General features: G+C 37.2%; 1 protein-coding gene across 3 annotated transcripts in view; it reads left to right on the top strand.

The window, feature by feature from the left end:
* SGTB (small glutamine rich tetratricopeptide repeat co-chaperone beta) overlaps positions 1-18,601 on the top strand; it is a 44,337-nt gene that overhangs the window by 16,740 nt on the left and 8,996 nt on the right. For all 3 annotated transcript variants that reach the window (XM_042940358.1, XM_042940355.1, XM_042940363.1), the window contains 2 exons: positions 5,204-5,303; positions 18,256-18,360. In XM_042940358.1, coding sequence (XP_042796292.1) covers positions 5,204-5,303; positions 18,256-18,360 — 205 coding nt within the window. The remainder of the gene's footprint in view (positions 1-5,203; positions 5,304-18,255; positions 18,361-18,601) is intronic.

Below are 18,601 nucleotides of genomic sequence, written 5' to 3'. Positions count from 1 at the left end.
GTATATCACTGTTGTTTTTTTTTAATATGTCACTGCTTTTAATGGCCGCATAGTGCTCCATAGTACTTTAGACCATGATTTACTTACGTAGCCAGATAATTTTGTAATCTTAGGTAAACATTGTCTTTTTTAAAATTTTGTTTTTTAATATTTATTTATTTTTGAAAGAGAGAGAGAGAGAGAGAGAGAGAGAGGGACAGAGCGTGAGCAGCAGAGGGACAGAGAGAGAGGGAGACCCAGAATCCAAAGCAGGCTCCAGGCTCCGAGCTGTCAACACCGAGCCAGATGCAGGGCTCGAACTCACGAGCTTTGAGATCATGACCTAAGCCAAAGTCAGCCACCCAGCTGACTGAGCCACCCAGGCGCCCCATAGATGACATTGTCTTAATATCTTTGTCTATATTTTTATTATTATGTGATTATCTTCATGGGATTACACTATAAAGTTCTGTATATCCAACAAATAGACTGATTTCAATTTTTAATTTCTCACTTTAAGAATTAATACTACTATAGTGGCTTAAAATTTTAGAATAGTATGACTTTCATAAATTACATGCAAAATTAAGTAAAAACTAGATCCTTGTTGTCATTTGAATTAAGAGTACTCCCCAAAGAATTTGGATTTAAACTATCTGGATAGAAATGCATTTTTCATATATTTAGTTTCTAGTTGAAACAATTTAACCTGGTGTTTTTTTTCCCCCCACTCTGAGTTTTGTAGTTGTGTGAAATCCTTAGTGATGCCGTGTATTTTCCATTAATGCTTGCTTTTTAAGCTCCCTTGGTTTAACTCTAGTAATGATATTGAATAAATGGCAAATTGAAATTTTATTTTTGGCCCTCATGTTTACTCCCTCTGCATGCAGAACATGGGGAGATTGCATTCCCCACAGAGTTTGCTTTGATATAATGAATGTTGGTAAGATGAGGATTAAGAGAATATGCAGGCTGAGACTCATTTAATGCTCGAGCATGGGTAACTGAATTACTTACTACTTTCCCCTTTAACCACAAAAGCTTTTATTCTTTTTATTTCTTTTTTTAATATTAGAGAGAGAGAGAAAGAGAGAGCATGCACACACGCAACAGGTGGGAATGGGGAAGAGAGAGGGAGAGAGAGAGAGAGAGAGAGAGAGAGAGAGAGAGAGAGAATCTCAAGTAGGCTCCAGGCTCAGCACAGAGCCTGAAGCAGGGCTCAACCCCACAACCCTGGGATCATGACCTGAGCCAAAATCAAGAGTTGGACACTCAATCGACTGAGCCACCCGGGTACCCTCAAAGCTTTTATTCTTTCGTTTTACTAAAACATATCACATCTGAGACATGTTACACACAAAGTTAAAGCAATTGTTATTTTATACAGGTTTTTATTCATGTGAGCACTAATGGCCACTGCAGTTTGTCAAGCATAAGGTTTTTCCAGGCTGCCTGTGACACTTGTCTGTGTTAATCAAGGCTTCTAGCCAGGTAGTACCTTCCTAGAGGTGTCTTTCAAATATTTTTGTGTGCTTCATTTGTAAAGAGTTGCAGTAAGTTGAGACAAAACCAAGATGGTTTCTTTTCTGTGATTCCCTGACACATCACAAAAATATGTACATATCTTGTAGGTTGTCTTTTTGTTTTAATATTTATTTTTGAGAGAGAGAGAGAGAGAGAGTAGGGGAGGGGCAGAAAGAGAGGGAGACACAGAATCCGAAGCAGGCTCCAGGCTCTGAGCTGTCACCACAGAGCCTGATGTGGGTCTCCATTCCATGAAGCATGAGATCATGACCTGAACTGAAGTCAGATACTTAACTGACTGAGCCACCCAGGTGCCTCTTATAGGTTGTCTTGATAATTAAAGGAGACAATTTTACAGGAGAGTACCCCATAAGTATAAAGTGCTATACAGTGTTCGGTTATATTTATCTTTACAAATTTCTTCATTTGTGTCCCAAATATTTGCATATTGGATATTTTGTGACTTAAGGCTTATCGTAAATATATGTAAATATATATATACATATAGTGTACATATGCATAGTGTATATACAATGTAGTATGTAGACTTTTGATATGGTGGCTTATAAGAAAATACATACAATAGATTTTAATAATAATAATAATTATTATTATTATAATACCACTCGACTATCAAACGATCTGTCACAGATGCTCACTCAGGAAAGGAACAGGTGAGCTCTTGCACTGCAGGGCCAGCCGCTCTGTCCCCTGGAATCTCAAGGGGGCTGCACAGTCAGAAGCACAGCTCCTGGCTGGGTTTGCCAACACTGTTGCTGAACAAACTCAGATAAAGTCCTAAACTTCTTGCAAGAGTAACCAGTAACTCAAGAGAGGAGGGTTTGGAAAAGAGAAAAGAGAAATTAACTTTGGGTGCCAGCAGCCAGGGGAGGCGGCAGGCTCCATCTTTACACATGCCCACCTCTCCTCCCACAAGATGGACACCTAGAGTTTTACTGGCAGAGGTTCAGGGGGTACGTGCTAGAGAGCCTGGAGGCAGTGCATGATCACAGCTGAGGATCAGTATGTTTTCAGCACTATAAAGGGTAGGGAAAGGGATCTGAGGGGTGTGGTATTCTAGGCATTACCTTGCTATCAGGGCTTTTCTAGTCTAGCAGTTGGAATGTTCTGGTCATTGCACAACACCTTCATCATTGCCTCAAGAAAGTGTGATAAGAAATAAGAGCAATGGATTTTAGTTAGAGCATGAGTTAAGTCTTTTCATTTTCGGTTTTAACTCTTAGGGTCTATAGTTGAGCAAGAGGGCTCCCTAAGAACCCCGAGACAAAAAGGCCCATAGCAACAGGAAAACCCACATAACCCAGAAAATTTAAATCTTTTACATGGGTTAAGCAAATGTATTTCAGTACTTAGGCTCATGTAGTTAATTTCTTGCTCTATGATAAAAACTATGTAATCCTCTTAGCTTCCTTAGAGGCTTTATATTCATTACATTTTGGGGGTGGGGGTCTAAATTAGTTTTTTTTTATTGTAAAAACAGCTTTATTGTAAATAAAATTTACTCCTTTAAAGTGTATAAATTCAGGGGCGCCTGGATGGCTGGCTCAGTTGGTTAAGCATCTGACTTCAGGTCATGATCTCACAGCTGATAAGTTCTATCCCTGCATCAGGCTCTGTGCTGATGGCTCAGAGCATGGAGCCTGCTTCAGATTCTGTGTCTCTCTGTCTCTCTGCCCCTCCCCTACTCAGACTCTGTCTCTGTCTCTCTCTCTTTCAAAAATAAACATTAAAAACAAAATTTTTAAGTGTACAAATTCACTGGTTTTGAAGAATATTCAGAGTTGTGCAGCCATTACCACAGTTATGGAACATTTTTTATCACCTCAAAAGAAACTGTGTACCTATTAGGTTACTCTTTATATTCATTTCTGATTCTTTTTTTTTAAACCAGGATGAAGGTCTGTTTCTTTTTTTTTCGTGTTTATGTACTTTTTCTGAGAGAGAGAGAATGAGCAGGGGAAGGGCAGAGAGAGGGAGAGAGAGAATCCCAAGCAGGGTCCCCACTGTCAGTGCAGAGCTCTACCTGGGAGTTCGAACCCAGAACAGTGAGATCATGACCAGAGCTGAGATCAAGAGTCTGACGCTTAACCAACTGAGCCACCCAGTCACCCTTCATTTTTGATTCTTAATTTGCAGTAACTTTTGCATGCTTTTATATGCTTTTGTCTACCTGCCTTTCCTTTAATCTTGCTGTTCCTGTTCCCTGCAACGTTATACTCTCCTACTCCTGTTAAGTAGCTAATGATGTATTAAAAGACAAAACTAACAGGAGAGCTTCTGGTTTAGAGAAAGTTGGGAGGAGTAACAGAGGCTTTTGTGATGTAAATCCTTCCTCTTAATCCCAGTGTTTTAAAATTTCAGTTTTGAACCGTGGTTCTTATCAGTGAGCAGGACACATTTTTCCCTTTAATGGAATACAAAAGATAGCCAACAGGAAATTCCTTATTTTGCTGGCTAGTTCTTAACCTAGCTAAATTATTACCAGATGTATCTGTAGATGACTTCCTGAAAATTAGCACCCTGTGGGATAGCCATGGTACCTGAAATTCTTTCTAGAAATTAATGTCCAACAGTCCCCTTTAAGAAATCTGTCTCTGGAATGGATAGCACAAAAAAATACGATCTTCCAATAGCATATTAACATGATTAATTTTACTGGCTTACCCACATAGCAGAATTCTGAGATTTTGGCTATTCAGTAGCATTTTTTTTTTTAAACTTTTTTTTTTAATTTTATTTTTGAGACAGAGAGAGACAGAGCATGAACGGGGGAGGGGCAGAGAGAGAGGGAGACACAGAATCCGAAGCAGGCTCCAGGCTCTGAGCCATCAGCCCAGAGCCCGACACGGGGCTCGAACTCACAGACCGCAAGATCGTGACCTGAGTTGAAGTTGGACGCTTAACCGACTGAGCCACCCAGGCGCCCCTTCAGTAGGGTTTTTTGTATTGTTTTGTTTTTTGTTTACTTATTTTAAGAGAGTGGGGGGAGGGGGAGAGAAAGAGGGAGAGAGAGAATTTCACTGCACACTGTCAGCCTGGAGCATGATATGGGCCTCAATCCCATGATCCCTGGGATCATGACCTTAGCCTAAATCGAGTGTCACATGCTTAACTGACTGAGCCACCCAGGTGCCCCATAGCAGGTGTATGTTTTGACAAGGGAAGGAGTGGATAATGAGATGATGATGGGGAAGGGGATTGCATCTGGAATGGGGGAGCAGCTCTAAAAGGAAGGCAGGAGATGAATATAAGGAAGGTGAGAAGAGATTAGATTTTGCCATGAGATACTCATAATTGTTGCATTTACTCACTTATGAAGCCTGGATTTAATAAGGTATACAAGCTTTACTTGCTTTAAGACTTCATGTTGTTAAAAATCACTTAAACACACTGATGGCTAAGGAGTGTCAACTGTATAGTAAAATATAAAATTTAGCTCTACTGCTTATGAAAAATCATGTTGGTGGGGCGCCTGGCTCACTCAATTTGTGGAGCATGCGACTCTTGATCTCGAGGTGGTGAGTTCAAGCCCCATATTGAGGGTAGAGTTTACTTAAAAAATTAAAAAAAAGAAAAATCACATTGCTGACCTTCATTTTGTTGTAGTTTCTATGATTAAAATGTATCTTTCAGGCTTTTGTGTGTGTGTTATACTTATTGTACATATTGATTATTTTAGGCAATAACCACATGAAAGAAGAAAATTATGCTGCTGCCGTGGATTGTTACACACAGGCGATAGAACTGGATCCAAATAATGCAGTTTATTATTGCAACAGGTAAACTGGCACTGTTGTGGCAGGTTTATAGTTCTTAAACTGTAATTTGTATTAATAGCACTGAAAATTTATTTTGAAATAAATTTATTTCGTAAGATTTATTTTGAAAAATTTGAAAGTTCAGGAAGGTAGAAAGAAGGAAAAATAACCCACAAAATTAACACTCAGAGGTAGTCACTCTTATTAACTAACCTTTGGCATATTTTGTTTGATGTGTCATCGGTTTTAGATTCGTTGTTATTCAGTAGGCATATCATAAACATGTCCTTATTTTGTTGAAACTCTTCATAAACATTCTTTAAATGGATACAGATTAGTCTGTTATTACCTCTTAATCTTTTTTGTATTTCCAGCACCTATCATTGTGGCTGGCAAACAAGCACTAGTTATTTTTTAATAAACGTATAAATGTACCTTAACTTATTTTATTGCTTTTTTAAATGTACTTTATATAAATGTACTGGCAGATTGTTCCTTTTTTTTTTTCAATATGATGAAGTTGGAATGAACATCTTTGTTTCTCAAATTATTTTCTGAAATTCAGATTTTCTGGACTTTGGGTTTATCCTTGGAACTGCATTCAATTGATTTAACTGTGTAAACATTCAAAATTTGTCGACGCTGATTGCAAAATTGTTCGAACTTCTTTGAAAAATTTTGAAAATTTATTTCCTTCCCTGGAAGTGTATGAGTGCATCTGTTTTTACCACATCCTTATCAGCACTAAGTACTTGAGTTATCATTATTTATTATTAATTTAATATTAATTTTATTTTAATAGTAATTGTTCTAATTTGTATTTAACTACTGCTAAGGTTGGACATTTTTCACATGTTGGCCATTTGTGTTTGTTCGTTTTCTTACAATTATCTCTTTGTACCTGTGCCCGACCTTAGCTTGTTTGACCTCATGCTTCTTTCTTTCCCTGTTCTGCCCTTTTTAAACAAAGGGTCCGACCCTTATAGGCTACATTTCCCAGGGCCCTTTGTCACCTGAGTTTTGTCTGGGTTCAGTCACAGGAGGTACTGGCAGGAGATTGGAGGGCAGAGGAGGGGAGAAGGCGGGTGTTTCTTCTCCTCTTTTTACATCAGGGTATTTATCCAGCAGGAGCTGCTTCTCATCCTTGTCTCCAGCTCCCACCCAAGACACCTGCTATGGTCACAGCTTTTGCCAGGCGATGTTGGCTTTTGGACTCTGCACTCTGTCCTCTATCTTAGGGATGGTAATGGCTCCTGCTGTTCCTCATCTCTGGATTGCTACACAACAAGATGCCCCTGCCTGGCATCTTAGCTCTTGCATCAACTGTGTAATGAATTCCCTGAACTAAAATAATCTATCTTAAATATTAAAGTTCCAGTGGTACTTTCTGCAGTGATGGAAATGTTCTGTATCTGCTTTGTTCATTACAGTTGCCACTAGCCCGAGTGGCTTTTGACCACTTGACATATGTCTAGTGCAAATGAGAAAGTAAATTTTTATTGTTTAATTGATTGAAAATCAATTTAAATTAATTTAAATTTCAGTAGCCACATGTAGCTTATGTCTACTCTCCTGTACAGCATAGCTGTATATTAAATATATAATCCATTTGTCCTAATTGCATAGCTTACTGTTTGCCTTTTAATGTTTTTCATATGTAAAGGTTTTAAATATTTGTGTAGACAAGTTTGTTTTTCCTTGTTTTTGTTTTTTTTTTTCCTTTCTTTGGAATTTTATTCCAGTGTTTTTAAGTCTTATTTATTTATTTATTTATTTATTTATTTATTTATTTATTTTTGAGACAGAGAGAGACAGAGCATGAACGGGGGAGAGTCAGAAAGAGAGGGAGACACAGAATCTGAAACAGGCTCCAGGCTCTGAGCTGTCAGCACAGAGCCCAATGCGGGGCTCGAACTCACAGACCACAAGATCATGACCTGAGCCGAAGTTGGACACTTAACCCACTAAGCCACCCAGGCGCCCCAGTCTTATTTATTTATTTAAACTCAAGTTAGTTAACATACAGTGTAGTATTGGTTTCAGGAGTAGAACCCAGTGTTTCATCACTTACATACAATACCCAGTGCTCAACCCAAGAAGCGCCCTCCTTAATGTCCATCACCCATTTAGCCCATCCTCCCACCCACCACCCCAACAAGCAACCCTGTTTGAGAGTGTCCAGTGTTTTTAGTCTTAAAGCCTTCCCCATTTGCAGACCTGACAAATAACTTATCTTTCCTTCACATTTAAATTTTATCATTGCAAGTCTGTTTTGGTGAATGGTATCTATTTTAACCAATTTGAAACCTTTTAGGGCAGACATGTATAAAAATTACCTTTTGTTACATAGTAAATTCTTAGATTTGGAAGAGATCTTTAATTTGGTCTAATCTTTCATTGAGTTATCCTTGTGCTATTTAGGGTATTCATACCCTTCTGAGATAACCCCTTCTCCCCTGCATTTTCTTTTATTAAAAAAAAAACATTTTTTTTGATGTTTATTTATTTTAGAGAGAGAGAGAGAGCATACGAGTGAGTGGGGGAGGGGCAGAGAGAGAGGAGAGACAGATTCTGAAGCAGGCTGCAGGCTCTGAGCTGTTAACACAGAGCCCTATGCGGGGCTCGAGCCCACAAACTGCAAGATCATGACCTGACCTTAACTGACTGAGCCACCCAGGCGCCCCTCCCCTGCATTTTCTTTCGTGGTTCTGTCTGCTGGAATAGTCTTCCTTATGTTGACACTGAACTTGTTTTCCTGAAGCCCTTGTAGCTAATCTCAGTTGGCAGTTTTAATTTTTATTCTTAAGGGCAGTTACAGAATATTATGATCCTTCTTTTTCATAATAGTACCTTACATTTTGAAGTTTGCTACCATGTTCATTTGAGTTCTTTTCTCCACATTGTATATTTGCAGTTTTTTCAATTACACCTTAGATAATATAGCTTAAAGTTCTGCACTTTTGCTCTAAACTTGTTCCAGTTTACCTGTATCTGTTACTCTGTAGTTCCCAGAAATTCATACAGCATTTCCGGAATTGGTCTGACCACAGCAGTCTTCTAGGGCTCTCATTTAACCTACTTCTAGATAACATAATTATATATGTTAGCGTTTTATAGCATTATTTATTGAATTAATATTTTGCTTTTGGTTTATTAAAGTGTCTCTTTTTCACACATTCTCTTTATTCTGTCATTCAGTCATATTTTCATTTGACAGGTTCTTGCCAAACACCTGCTGTATACCAGTGCTGTCACTGGAGGTTTAGTTGTTTGTCTCTTCCAAAATTCAGGATCTTCTATTTTATCCCGGTAGAATTTTACCTTGTTAAAGTCTCTCATGTGTATGACCCTTAATCTTTTCCGGTAATTTGTAAAGAAATGTGTTTACTTTTTGCTCCAAGTTTCATGTCATTCACAAACTTAAGAATGCCACATGTTATATTCTGTCAGTTATGAAGTCAACTAAGGGAACAATCATAGGGAAGTGGTTAAGAGCAGGGGTTCTGACCCAGTCTCTTTGGATTCTAATTTCTGGCTCTGGCACTTACTAGGTGTGTGACCTTGAGCAGATTACCTAACACAGGTATACTTTAGTTTCCCCATTAGTAAAATTTGGCTAATAGTATTTACCTCATAGGATTGTAGAGATCAAATAGTTAATACATATAAAGTGCTAGGAAGCTTTCTAGTAAAGAGTGTTGTACACAACAGTGTTATTATTGCATAAAAATATTGTCTATTCATAATAATATAAATATTAGTTATATATTATATTAAATATATACTATATAATTAATCCTATATTATAATGTTATTATTCAATATTATTATTTATGCACACTGGGTTTTTTTGTTTTGATCAGAATATGAAGAGAGATCCAAATTTATTGGGAGTCCAAATATGTTGTCAGTTGTCTTTCTCTGATTTAATAGAGTCTGGTAGTAAGCCTGTTAAAATGAAAAGGAAATGATGTTAGTCTGATAGGTGTTGTTTTGAATTAATCTAGTGTCATTTATCTTCTTTTTGGGGGGTTTCTTACATTTTTATGAAATACTTGGAAGTTGAAAGAAGTTTGCAGTAAGTACTCTTATATCCATCCATATCAAGATATTGCCTTTAATATTTTAGTATATTTGCTCAATCACATTTTTATTCAGCTATTTGTGCCCCCTCTGTTTATTAGTCCATGTTACTTTTGATGAATTTCAAGGTAAATTGCAGCCATTAGTACATTTTCCTCCTAAATACTTTATCATGAAATATCATTAATAGAATGATAGAATTAAGAGACAAATGCATATACTTGTACAACACAAAACCCCCTATCAAGATACTGAAAATTCTTTATGCTCCTTCAGAATCAGTTGCCTAAAACATCAGAGGCAACCATTGTTTTCTTTTTTCCACTAGAAGTAAGATTTGTTTCTTTTAGAATTCCACATAAAAGGAATCATACCACATGTACTTTTTTGAGTGAGACTGTTTTTATTCAAGTTAATGGTTTCAAGCTTCACCATGTTCTTGCTTCTCTTAGTGGTTCTTTTTTTTTTTTTTTAATGTTTATTTATTTTTGAGAGAGAGAAAAAGAGAGAAAGAACATGTACAAGTTGGGGAGGGGCAGAGAGAGAGGGCCTGACAGAGAATCTGAAGCGAGTCTGATGTGGGGCTTGAACTCATGAACTGTGAGATTATGTCCTGAGCTGAAGTCAGACACTCAACTGACTGAGCCACCCAGGTGCCCCTCAATGGTTCTTATTTTTAATTACTCAGTAGTACTCTATTGTTTGAGTGAACCACAATTTGCTAAGCTGTTTTCCTGTTTATGGTCAACTGGGCTGCTTTTAGTTTTTTGTTTTGTACAAAATTTATAGCTGTTGGATCCATAACAAATTTAGTTGTACATACTAGAAATCCAACTACATTATCTTTACAAAAAAAATCCCTTTATTAATATGTTTTAATAATCTAGCCCCAAAAAATTAAAAATCCAAATAATTTGTAGAAAATGAATTCCTCAAGCTATGGTTTTATGTTTTTTATTCCTGTCATCAGGTAAATATATGTTTTAGCATATTAAATATTTGAAACAAAAGTATTTAATGAAGTGTCACTAAATGTTATGACCAGCTATAGATGTTATCAGAAAATTGCTTGTTTATAGAACACAGTAAGCCATACACTTTTGACTATGAATATAGTAAATTGGATCCTAAATAAATCATTTATTTCAAATGAGATTGGGTTCATTAATAATCTCATGTTTGCTAGTACTGGATTTGAAGAGATTATTGATAATACCTGTGCTTGCTTTTCATTTAATTATGGTTAAATTGAAATCAATAATCAAGCTTATCTTTTTCATTTAAATGGTATCTATTTTCCTGAGGAGTTCAGTAATAGAGCATGGAATTTAATATTAAATAACTAGAAAACTTTATTTGTATATTTAATACAAATATTGAGAAAAGGTTTAAAAATTTTTTAGACCATAGTGGTTTTTTTTTTTTTTAACTTTTTTTAATGTTTATTTTTGAGAGAGATAGACATAGACAAAGCACAAGCGGGACCAGGCAGAGAGAGAGAGGGAGGGAGACACAGAATCTGATGCAGGCTCCAGTCTCTAAGCTGTCAACACAGCCCAACACAGGGCTTGAACTCATGAACTGTGAGATCATGACCTAAGCTGAAGTCAGACGCCTAACCTCCTGAGCCATCGAGGCACCCCAGGAAGTGATTTTTTTTATTTGTTAAAAAACAATCAGTTGGCATATTTCTTAATCTTGAGTCTTGCTTTTCTAATATTTATCTTAAAGGCTAATGATGCTTTAGGCTCAGGTTAGGTACCAGGAAAACCTGAGTCTTTCCTTGAATACCTATTATTTATTTTTGCCTTTTTTGTATGCTCCTAGAATTGACCGTGATATGTAACATATCAGTTTATCATACGTTTTACCTTATAGTTATATACATATTTTTTCTTCAGGTAAGGGCAGAGATTGGATCTTTTTTTTTTTTTTTTTGTATCCCCTATAGTACCTAGCATTGTGCCTCACAGGAGTTCAGCCAATTTTTTTTTTTGGTTGCATGGAGGACTATACATAGAGGACTGTACACTTGTATACAGAAAACAACAAATGATTGAGTATAGGTCTAAAACATTTCCAAGTACTTTATAATATGAAATGATATTTTACATTAAACAAGCCAGTTTTCTGGGTCTTCTGTCCCTAAACAGTATTCTTTATTTCTTCTGTACAACCTCATTGCTGATTTGACCCATATTTGTCTCATGCTTCTGGGATGGAGGGATGGTTGAATGACTGAGGCAATAAATGGAATTAAAGATGTACAGGAGAGAGACCAGGCGTGATGGAGAAAATTTGTCCAGAAGACCTCTCAGGTGATGGGAAATTTGAGTTGGAGCTAGATTTGATGGACGTAAAGAAATCAGAGGACAGGGAAAGGGTCTTAGGTTGGAGAGCATAATTTAAAAGGCACAATTAGGAATCATCAGGGCATGGTACCAAGGAATGCTAGAGACAGCATGAGCTCCGAGAAAGCTTGAAACAGAGACCACGTTGTCTGGCACTCTGTTTTCCTCCACCTCCATAAGCAGCATGTAGTCATTAGGCTCCCTGGGAGTTGGACTTGGTTTGTTGAACTTGGAATTGAATCTCAGGTCAGCCACTTAGTAGCTCTGTGATCTTGGGCAGCCACTTAAGCTTTTTGAGCTTCAGTTTTCTCCCTTGTAAAATAGAGGTGATACTAACCACATCATAGGGTAGCTGAAGAGTAATAATGTATGTAAAGGAACTAGCATAGCTCTAGGCTTTCAGTATTTGTTTCTTTCAAAAACAGTGTCATTCCTAGCTGTAGAAAGAGGTGTTTGCTATAACTTATTTATGCATGGTGTACAGTATGGGAGATGTAAGGTATCTGTGATTTATTTTTCTGCCTTATTTTCTCTAAAAATAGAACACAGATTGTATTCATGGTCTTTCTCTAACAAGGTAAAGAAAGCGAGGGTGTCTCCAAACATGGTGACTCTGACTGTATTCTTCTGTTGGAATTTCATTAGTTATGCCCTGATAACCAGACAGCTGGGGCAGTGAGAGCCAGCCACACTGATACTCAGTTCAGACATTGGCATGTTTGGCTTTATCTCACAGAAGATTGGAGTGGAATGCAGCCTGACTTCTCTTCCCTTTCCTGGCCTCAGAGGTTCAGGTGCCTGTATCCTCTTTTGAATGATGCTAGCTTGCAGTTTGTGTTCTAAAGCAAAAGCTGTCAAGATTGAAAGAGGTGTCAGGTCACCCTCTTAATGTTCTGCCCACTCTTCTTCCTTGGTGTGATTCTCCTTGCTTTATTCCTTGTCTTGTTATCAGCATCTGAAGCCAGAGATCAGGGTGTCTTCTCCTCAGTTTCCCTTTTCCATATACCTCCCAGTAGCCCATTTGTTCCCTCCTCCATTTCCATTACTATTCCCTTAGGTTCTTAAATCTGTTAAATTAGTGCTGTAGTAGCTTCATTTGGCTTCACGTTTCTACTTGCCCTCCGCAATCCATTCTTCTGCCAAAAGAGTCTTTCTAAAATGTGAAATTAATCATGTAATTCTTGCTTTTGCTGACTTCTTATGAGTAACATGTTGCAACATCTCTCCGTGGCTTTATGTGCTCTGCCTAGAATGTTTCCTAGGAAAGACTTTAAAACATTTTTTTACATTTATTTTTTATTCATTTTTTTAAAAGTAGCCTCTATGTCCAATGTGGAGCTTGAACTCAGAACCCTGAGATCAACAGTCAGATGTTCTACAGATGAAACCACCTGAGCACCCCTGGAAAGACTTTTTAAATTTCTTCTCTTCCCAGCCTCCTGTCCATGCCCTTCTGCCCTTCCCCACCATGTCCTATGGAGTGGTGCTAATCAGTAATGTAGCTCCTAGCCACATGTGGCTGCTCAGATGTAGGTTCAACTTAACAAAATAAAAAATTCAGTTCCTCACTTGCATTACCATATTTCAAGTGCTCTTTAGTTACAAGTGGGAAGGGACTACTGTATAGAATAACACCGATGAAGAACTTCTTTATCACAGGAAGTTCTATTAGACACCTCTGCAGAAGGTTAACCAGACTTTTCTCATGTTGCCTCTTCCTCTGATACTTTGTCGATACCTCCTTTGATTCCATTGCTGAAATTATCATACTATTTACTTATTTATTTACATGTCTTTTTCCCTATTAAGGCAGTGAAAGATTGGAGGACAGAATTATATCCTCTTCATCACTGTGTATTTGGTTTGGAGTTCAGGGTTTAGCATATTATAGTTTTCAATGAAAGTTTGAGTTGAATTGATACAGTGAATTTTAGAAGGGAGAATTGCCTTTACTTGAAGACTGCTAATCATGAAGCAGTCATATGTCAGCATGTTTTAATGTATATAATCATAAATTATATATTATCTATAATATCATAAGTTTATTATGGAATGTATGTGTATTTAGGAAAATAAATTTAAAACTATTTAAAACCTATTTCAGCTTACTGAAAGAGTAATACATGAACATCCATATATACTTACCTTAGAATCAGAAATAGCTAACATTTGCCATGTTTACTTTTTTGTCTCTCTTTCTGTCTTTTTATGAGTGTGTGTGTGTGTGTGTGTGTGTGTGTGTGTGTGTACCTGTGTATAAAATTTTCTTGGCGGTCCCAAATACTTCAATTATATCTCTTAAGAATAAGGATATACTCTTCATAACTATCATTCCCATCACATGTAAGAAAATGGCATTAATATTGAAATTTCTCCATTTGTCCCCAAAATACCTTCTGTAGCTATCTATGTCTTTTCATCCAGAATCCAATCACTGTTTGTGTATTGCATTTTGCTATGTCACTTTCATCTGCTTTAATCTAGAAAATATTACTGTGTTTATTTATTTATTTATTTATTTATTTATTTATTTATTTATTTATTTTTAATGACAGACATATTTAAAGAGTTCAGGCCAGTGATTTTATAGAATGTGCCATATTCTTGATTTGTGTGACTGCTTCCTCATGATTAATTTGAGGTTAAAGTTTGGTGTGAAGCCTACAAAAATAATAACATAAATAAAAGTGTACCATTTATTGCACTATGGTAGGAGGCACATAATTTCAAGCTATCCATTAATGGTGATTGTAAGTTTGATATCTTAGGGTGGTAACCACCATATCTCTCTTATTATTCCTTTTCTAATTAAAAATTATCTGTAGGGTCAGATCATGTGAATATCCATTCCCCAATAATCTTTTACTCAATGTTTTACCATCCATTCATGATATTTCCTTGACTTAGTAAAATGCTGATTGCTATAAAATGATGATTTTCTGATTTTATCATTTCATTTACATATATTTCCTCACATATTTCTGTAGAGAAGAGCTTCTTTCCATTCCCTCATTTTTCCTTTCCTCCTCCTTCTCCCTCTCCCAACTCTTTTGAGTATCATTATGGACTCATGAATTTTTAAAACCCTATTTAATATGTTATAATAAATGACCATAATCATTATTTTTGGCACTTCTATTATTCCATATTTAGCTGGTGGGAGCCCCTTTAAAATGGCTATGTGTCTTGTTTTTGGATACTTTCTTACTTTCTGAGACATCAAGGTATTCCACACTGCCTTGTGTTTTCTCTGCCCTGGACCTGAGCCCAGCTATTTCTACAGGTAGCTCCTGTTCTTATTAGTGGAGAATAGAATTCAGAAACCAGGATCTGGTTGCAAGACATGATCATTGCTACTGAAGAAGTGTTAGTGCTTCTTCAGTAAACAGAGCTAGGAAATAGAATTTTTAAAAAGGCATTGGTTTATACAGATATCTTCACAGAAAAATCTCTTACTGTTCCCCTTTTATATGGATTTCTGTTCTTCCAGAATGAAAAAAGCTGCCTTCTAATACCACCAGTATATTTACTCATTAGCTCTACCCTTCAATATTCTTCAGCTGATAGTCTGATGTCAATATTCTATGACTAGTAAGCCTACTAAGTAAACTTCGGTTTCTTTGCAAATTTTTTTCTCCTTAGAATCCACCTCATTAAAAATATATACTCAGAATACTGTACTTGAAATTCACTTGAACTCTTGTTGATACACAGCATCATTTGTTTCTGTTTTACTCCATTTGAAGGTTTGTTTTTTTACCCTTTTTGAAGTCTCATTCCCATTTTTATCCTAACTACCCCATGCCACCCATCCTCTGTGACAGTGAAACTTTTCTTAGAAGTTTGATTTCTGAACCATATTAATGTTTTCCATAAAATTAAACTAATAGGATTCATCAGTAATAATGACTCTCTTTATGCTTGATAATACTTTTTGTTTCATTTCTGATATTAGGGTTTCTACATCAGCTTTTTTTTTGCTTGGTTTTCAGTTGGCCCAATTGCCCTTTTCAGTCCCTTTACTATGTATGTGATTATGTTTTAGGTGATATGTATACAGTTTGAGAAACTGATTTTTATCTAGTTTACTTTGTAATTGCTTTTAAGTTTGAGTTTTTTTTTCTTTTTTAATTTTTTTAACGTTTTATTTATTTTTGAGACAGGGAGAGACAGCATGAACAGGGAGGGTCAGAGAGAGGGAGGCACAGAATCTGAAACAGGCTCCAGGCTCTGAGCTGTCAGCACAGAGCCCGACTCGGGGCTTGAACTCACGGACCGCGAAATCATGACCTGAGCCGAAGTCAGCCGCTTAACGATTGAGCCACCCAGGCGCCCAAGTTTGAGTTGTTCTTATGCTATGATATGTTCTGGCTTCTCTCTCCCCTTCTTTTTTTTCTTTTTTGCCTTTTATTGTAATGATTTATTTTTACTTCATTTTTTCTAATTGTTTGGAAGTGATATATTCTGTATCTCTTATTTTAATGGTCATTTAAAAAAATATTTATTTTTGAGAGAATGCAAGCGGGGGAGGGGCAGGGAGAAGGAGCCAGAGGATTCAAAGCAGGCTTCATGCTGACAGGAGCGAACCTGATGTGGGGCTTGAACTCACAAACCATGAGATTGTGACCTGAGCTTAAGTTGGATGCTCAACTGACTGAGCCACCCACGTGCCCCTTAATGGTCATTTTTAGTGGCCATCTTTGTCATGCTTGTTAGTGTGTGTTGAATGTTGAGTCGCTAAACCCATACCTCTTTTTCATGTGAACTACCAAATCGGGTTTGTTGAATTCTATACTTTCACACTTAAATTTTTTTTTCACTAAAAGAAAGGAGGCTATATGTTTATTTTTTTTTTAAGTTTATAACCTAATTTGAAAAGAAAGGGTCTCAGTCATGCTATATGAAGAAAAATTGACAGAAAATTGGACTCACCACCACATTTCCTTTATAGCCTGCCAGCCACCTGTCATTGACACCATAGGAACCTAAGCACTGTTGAGGCCAGGAATCTTATTTTTAGTTATTTATTTGTTTGTTTACTTAAAATTTTTTTTAATGTTCATTTATTTTTGAGAGAGAGACACAGTGTGAGCTGGGGAGGGACAGAGAGAGAGGGAGACACAGAATCTGAAGCAGGTTCCAGGCTCTGAGCTGTCAGCACAGAGCCCGATATCGGCCTTGAACCCAGGAACTGTGAGATCATGACCTAGGCCAAAGTCGGACACTCAACCGACGGAGCCACCCAGGCACCCCTATTTTTATTTATTTTTTTATTTGAGAGAGAGAGAGAAAGAGAGAATGAAAGAATCCAAAGCAGGCTCCACTCTCAGCACAGAGCCTGATTGATGTGGGGCTCGATCTCATGAACTGTGAGATCACGATCTAAGCTGAAACCAAGAGTCGGTTCTTAACCAACTGAGCCACCCAGGTGCCCCCAGAATTGTTATTTTGATTAGTGCTCTATCCATTAGGCCTAGAAAAGTGTCTGTGCATTAGCTAGACCTTGATAGATATATGAGTTGAATAAATAAATAAGAACTATTTATTCTGGAATAAATAGAAGAATGAATGGGGCAGTAGTGGGATGGAGGGCAGGAGACGTTATGGAATGTTTTAGTTTGAAGGGCTCGCATGTAGAACAGTCATTCTGCTTATTTAGTCATTCTGCTTATGGCCTTGAGGGTTGAAGTGGGCACTATAACAGGGAAACAGAGGGCTGTCTACTCTCAAGATTGTGTGCAGGAAGAGGAAGTAGCTTGATTATACTGTCAGGCCCCAGTTATTCCAGGAGAGATTTGTTAGAGGTAACCTAGAAGGGATTCAATAGTGCTTATTAATTGCTCTGAGATTCTGTGCTCAGTGGATGGAATGCATTGCCATCCTTTGTTTGCAGCCAGATTCTGGCACACGGGTAAGTTAGATTTTCATCTTAGACTTGCCAGATGATGATCTTAACCCTACTAGTAAAGTGATCATTTAACAGCATACCCCTGGGTAGCCATTTGCCACTGTCTCTCACTCTGCATTCTCCTCTAGTAATTCCTGGTGTTTTCAGTTTTCTGTTTGGGCAAATTCAAAAGGCAATAAGTAGGTAGATCAGTTGTATGATTCACTTATTTGTCTTTTCTGTAGGAAAGCACACAGTGAAAGGTGGCCTGCATATTTTCTCTGAATTATTTTTTAATTTTTTTAATGTTTATTTTTGAGAGAGACAGAGAGGCAGAGAGACAGAGACACCGAGTCCTAAGCAGGCTTCAGGCTCTGAGCTGTTAGCACAGAGCCCGATAGGGGGCTTGAACTTACAAACCACGAGATCATGACCTGAGCTGAAGTCAGACGCTTAACCAACTAAGCCACCCAGGAGCCCCTGAATTTTGTTTTTGAGTTATCTTTTTGATTGTAGAATTATCTTGGTTTGATTTAGATATTTACTGGAAGTTATATGCAAAGTGGGACAAGGAAAATATAGTTTTATTAGTACTAATCTCAATTAGTGCCTTGAGGCTGCTTGTAATAAATATCTCTTCTCTTTCTCTTAGGGCTGCTGCTCAGAGTAAATTAGGTCACTACACAGATGCAATAAAGGATTGTGAGAAAGCAATAGCAATCGATTCAAAGTACAGCAAGGCCTATGGGAGAATGGGGTAAGTTCTGGCAAAATGTTCAAAGTAGTACCAAGGAGTATCAAATATGCTGTTCTTAATGGCTTGGTTTTCAATTTCCTGCTTAAATATTGCATTCTCTATTAGGAGGATAAATATAACATTGAGAGAGGAAATGACTGCAATTTCTATGACTTGGGATAGAGATGATCAGTTGTATGATGAATGGTTGGTTGTTGAAGAAAATAATACAACCTTACTCAGTAGACTCACTTCCTGTTCA

This window comes from Panthera leo, chromosome A1, assembly GCF_018350215.1.
Source record: "Panthera leo isolate Ple1 chromosome A1, P.leo_Ple1_pat1.1, whole genome shotgun sequence".
Classification (NCBI taxonomy): domain Eukaryota; kingdom Metazoa; phylum Chordata; class Mammalia; order Carnivora; family Felidae; genus Panthera; species Panthera leo.
Note: the sequence above shows the minus strand (reverse complement) of the source record. Positions and strands in the feature narration are given on the sequence as shown.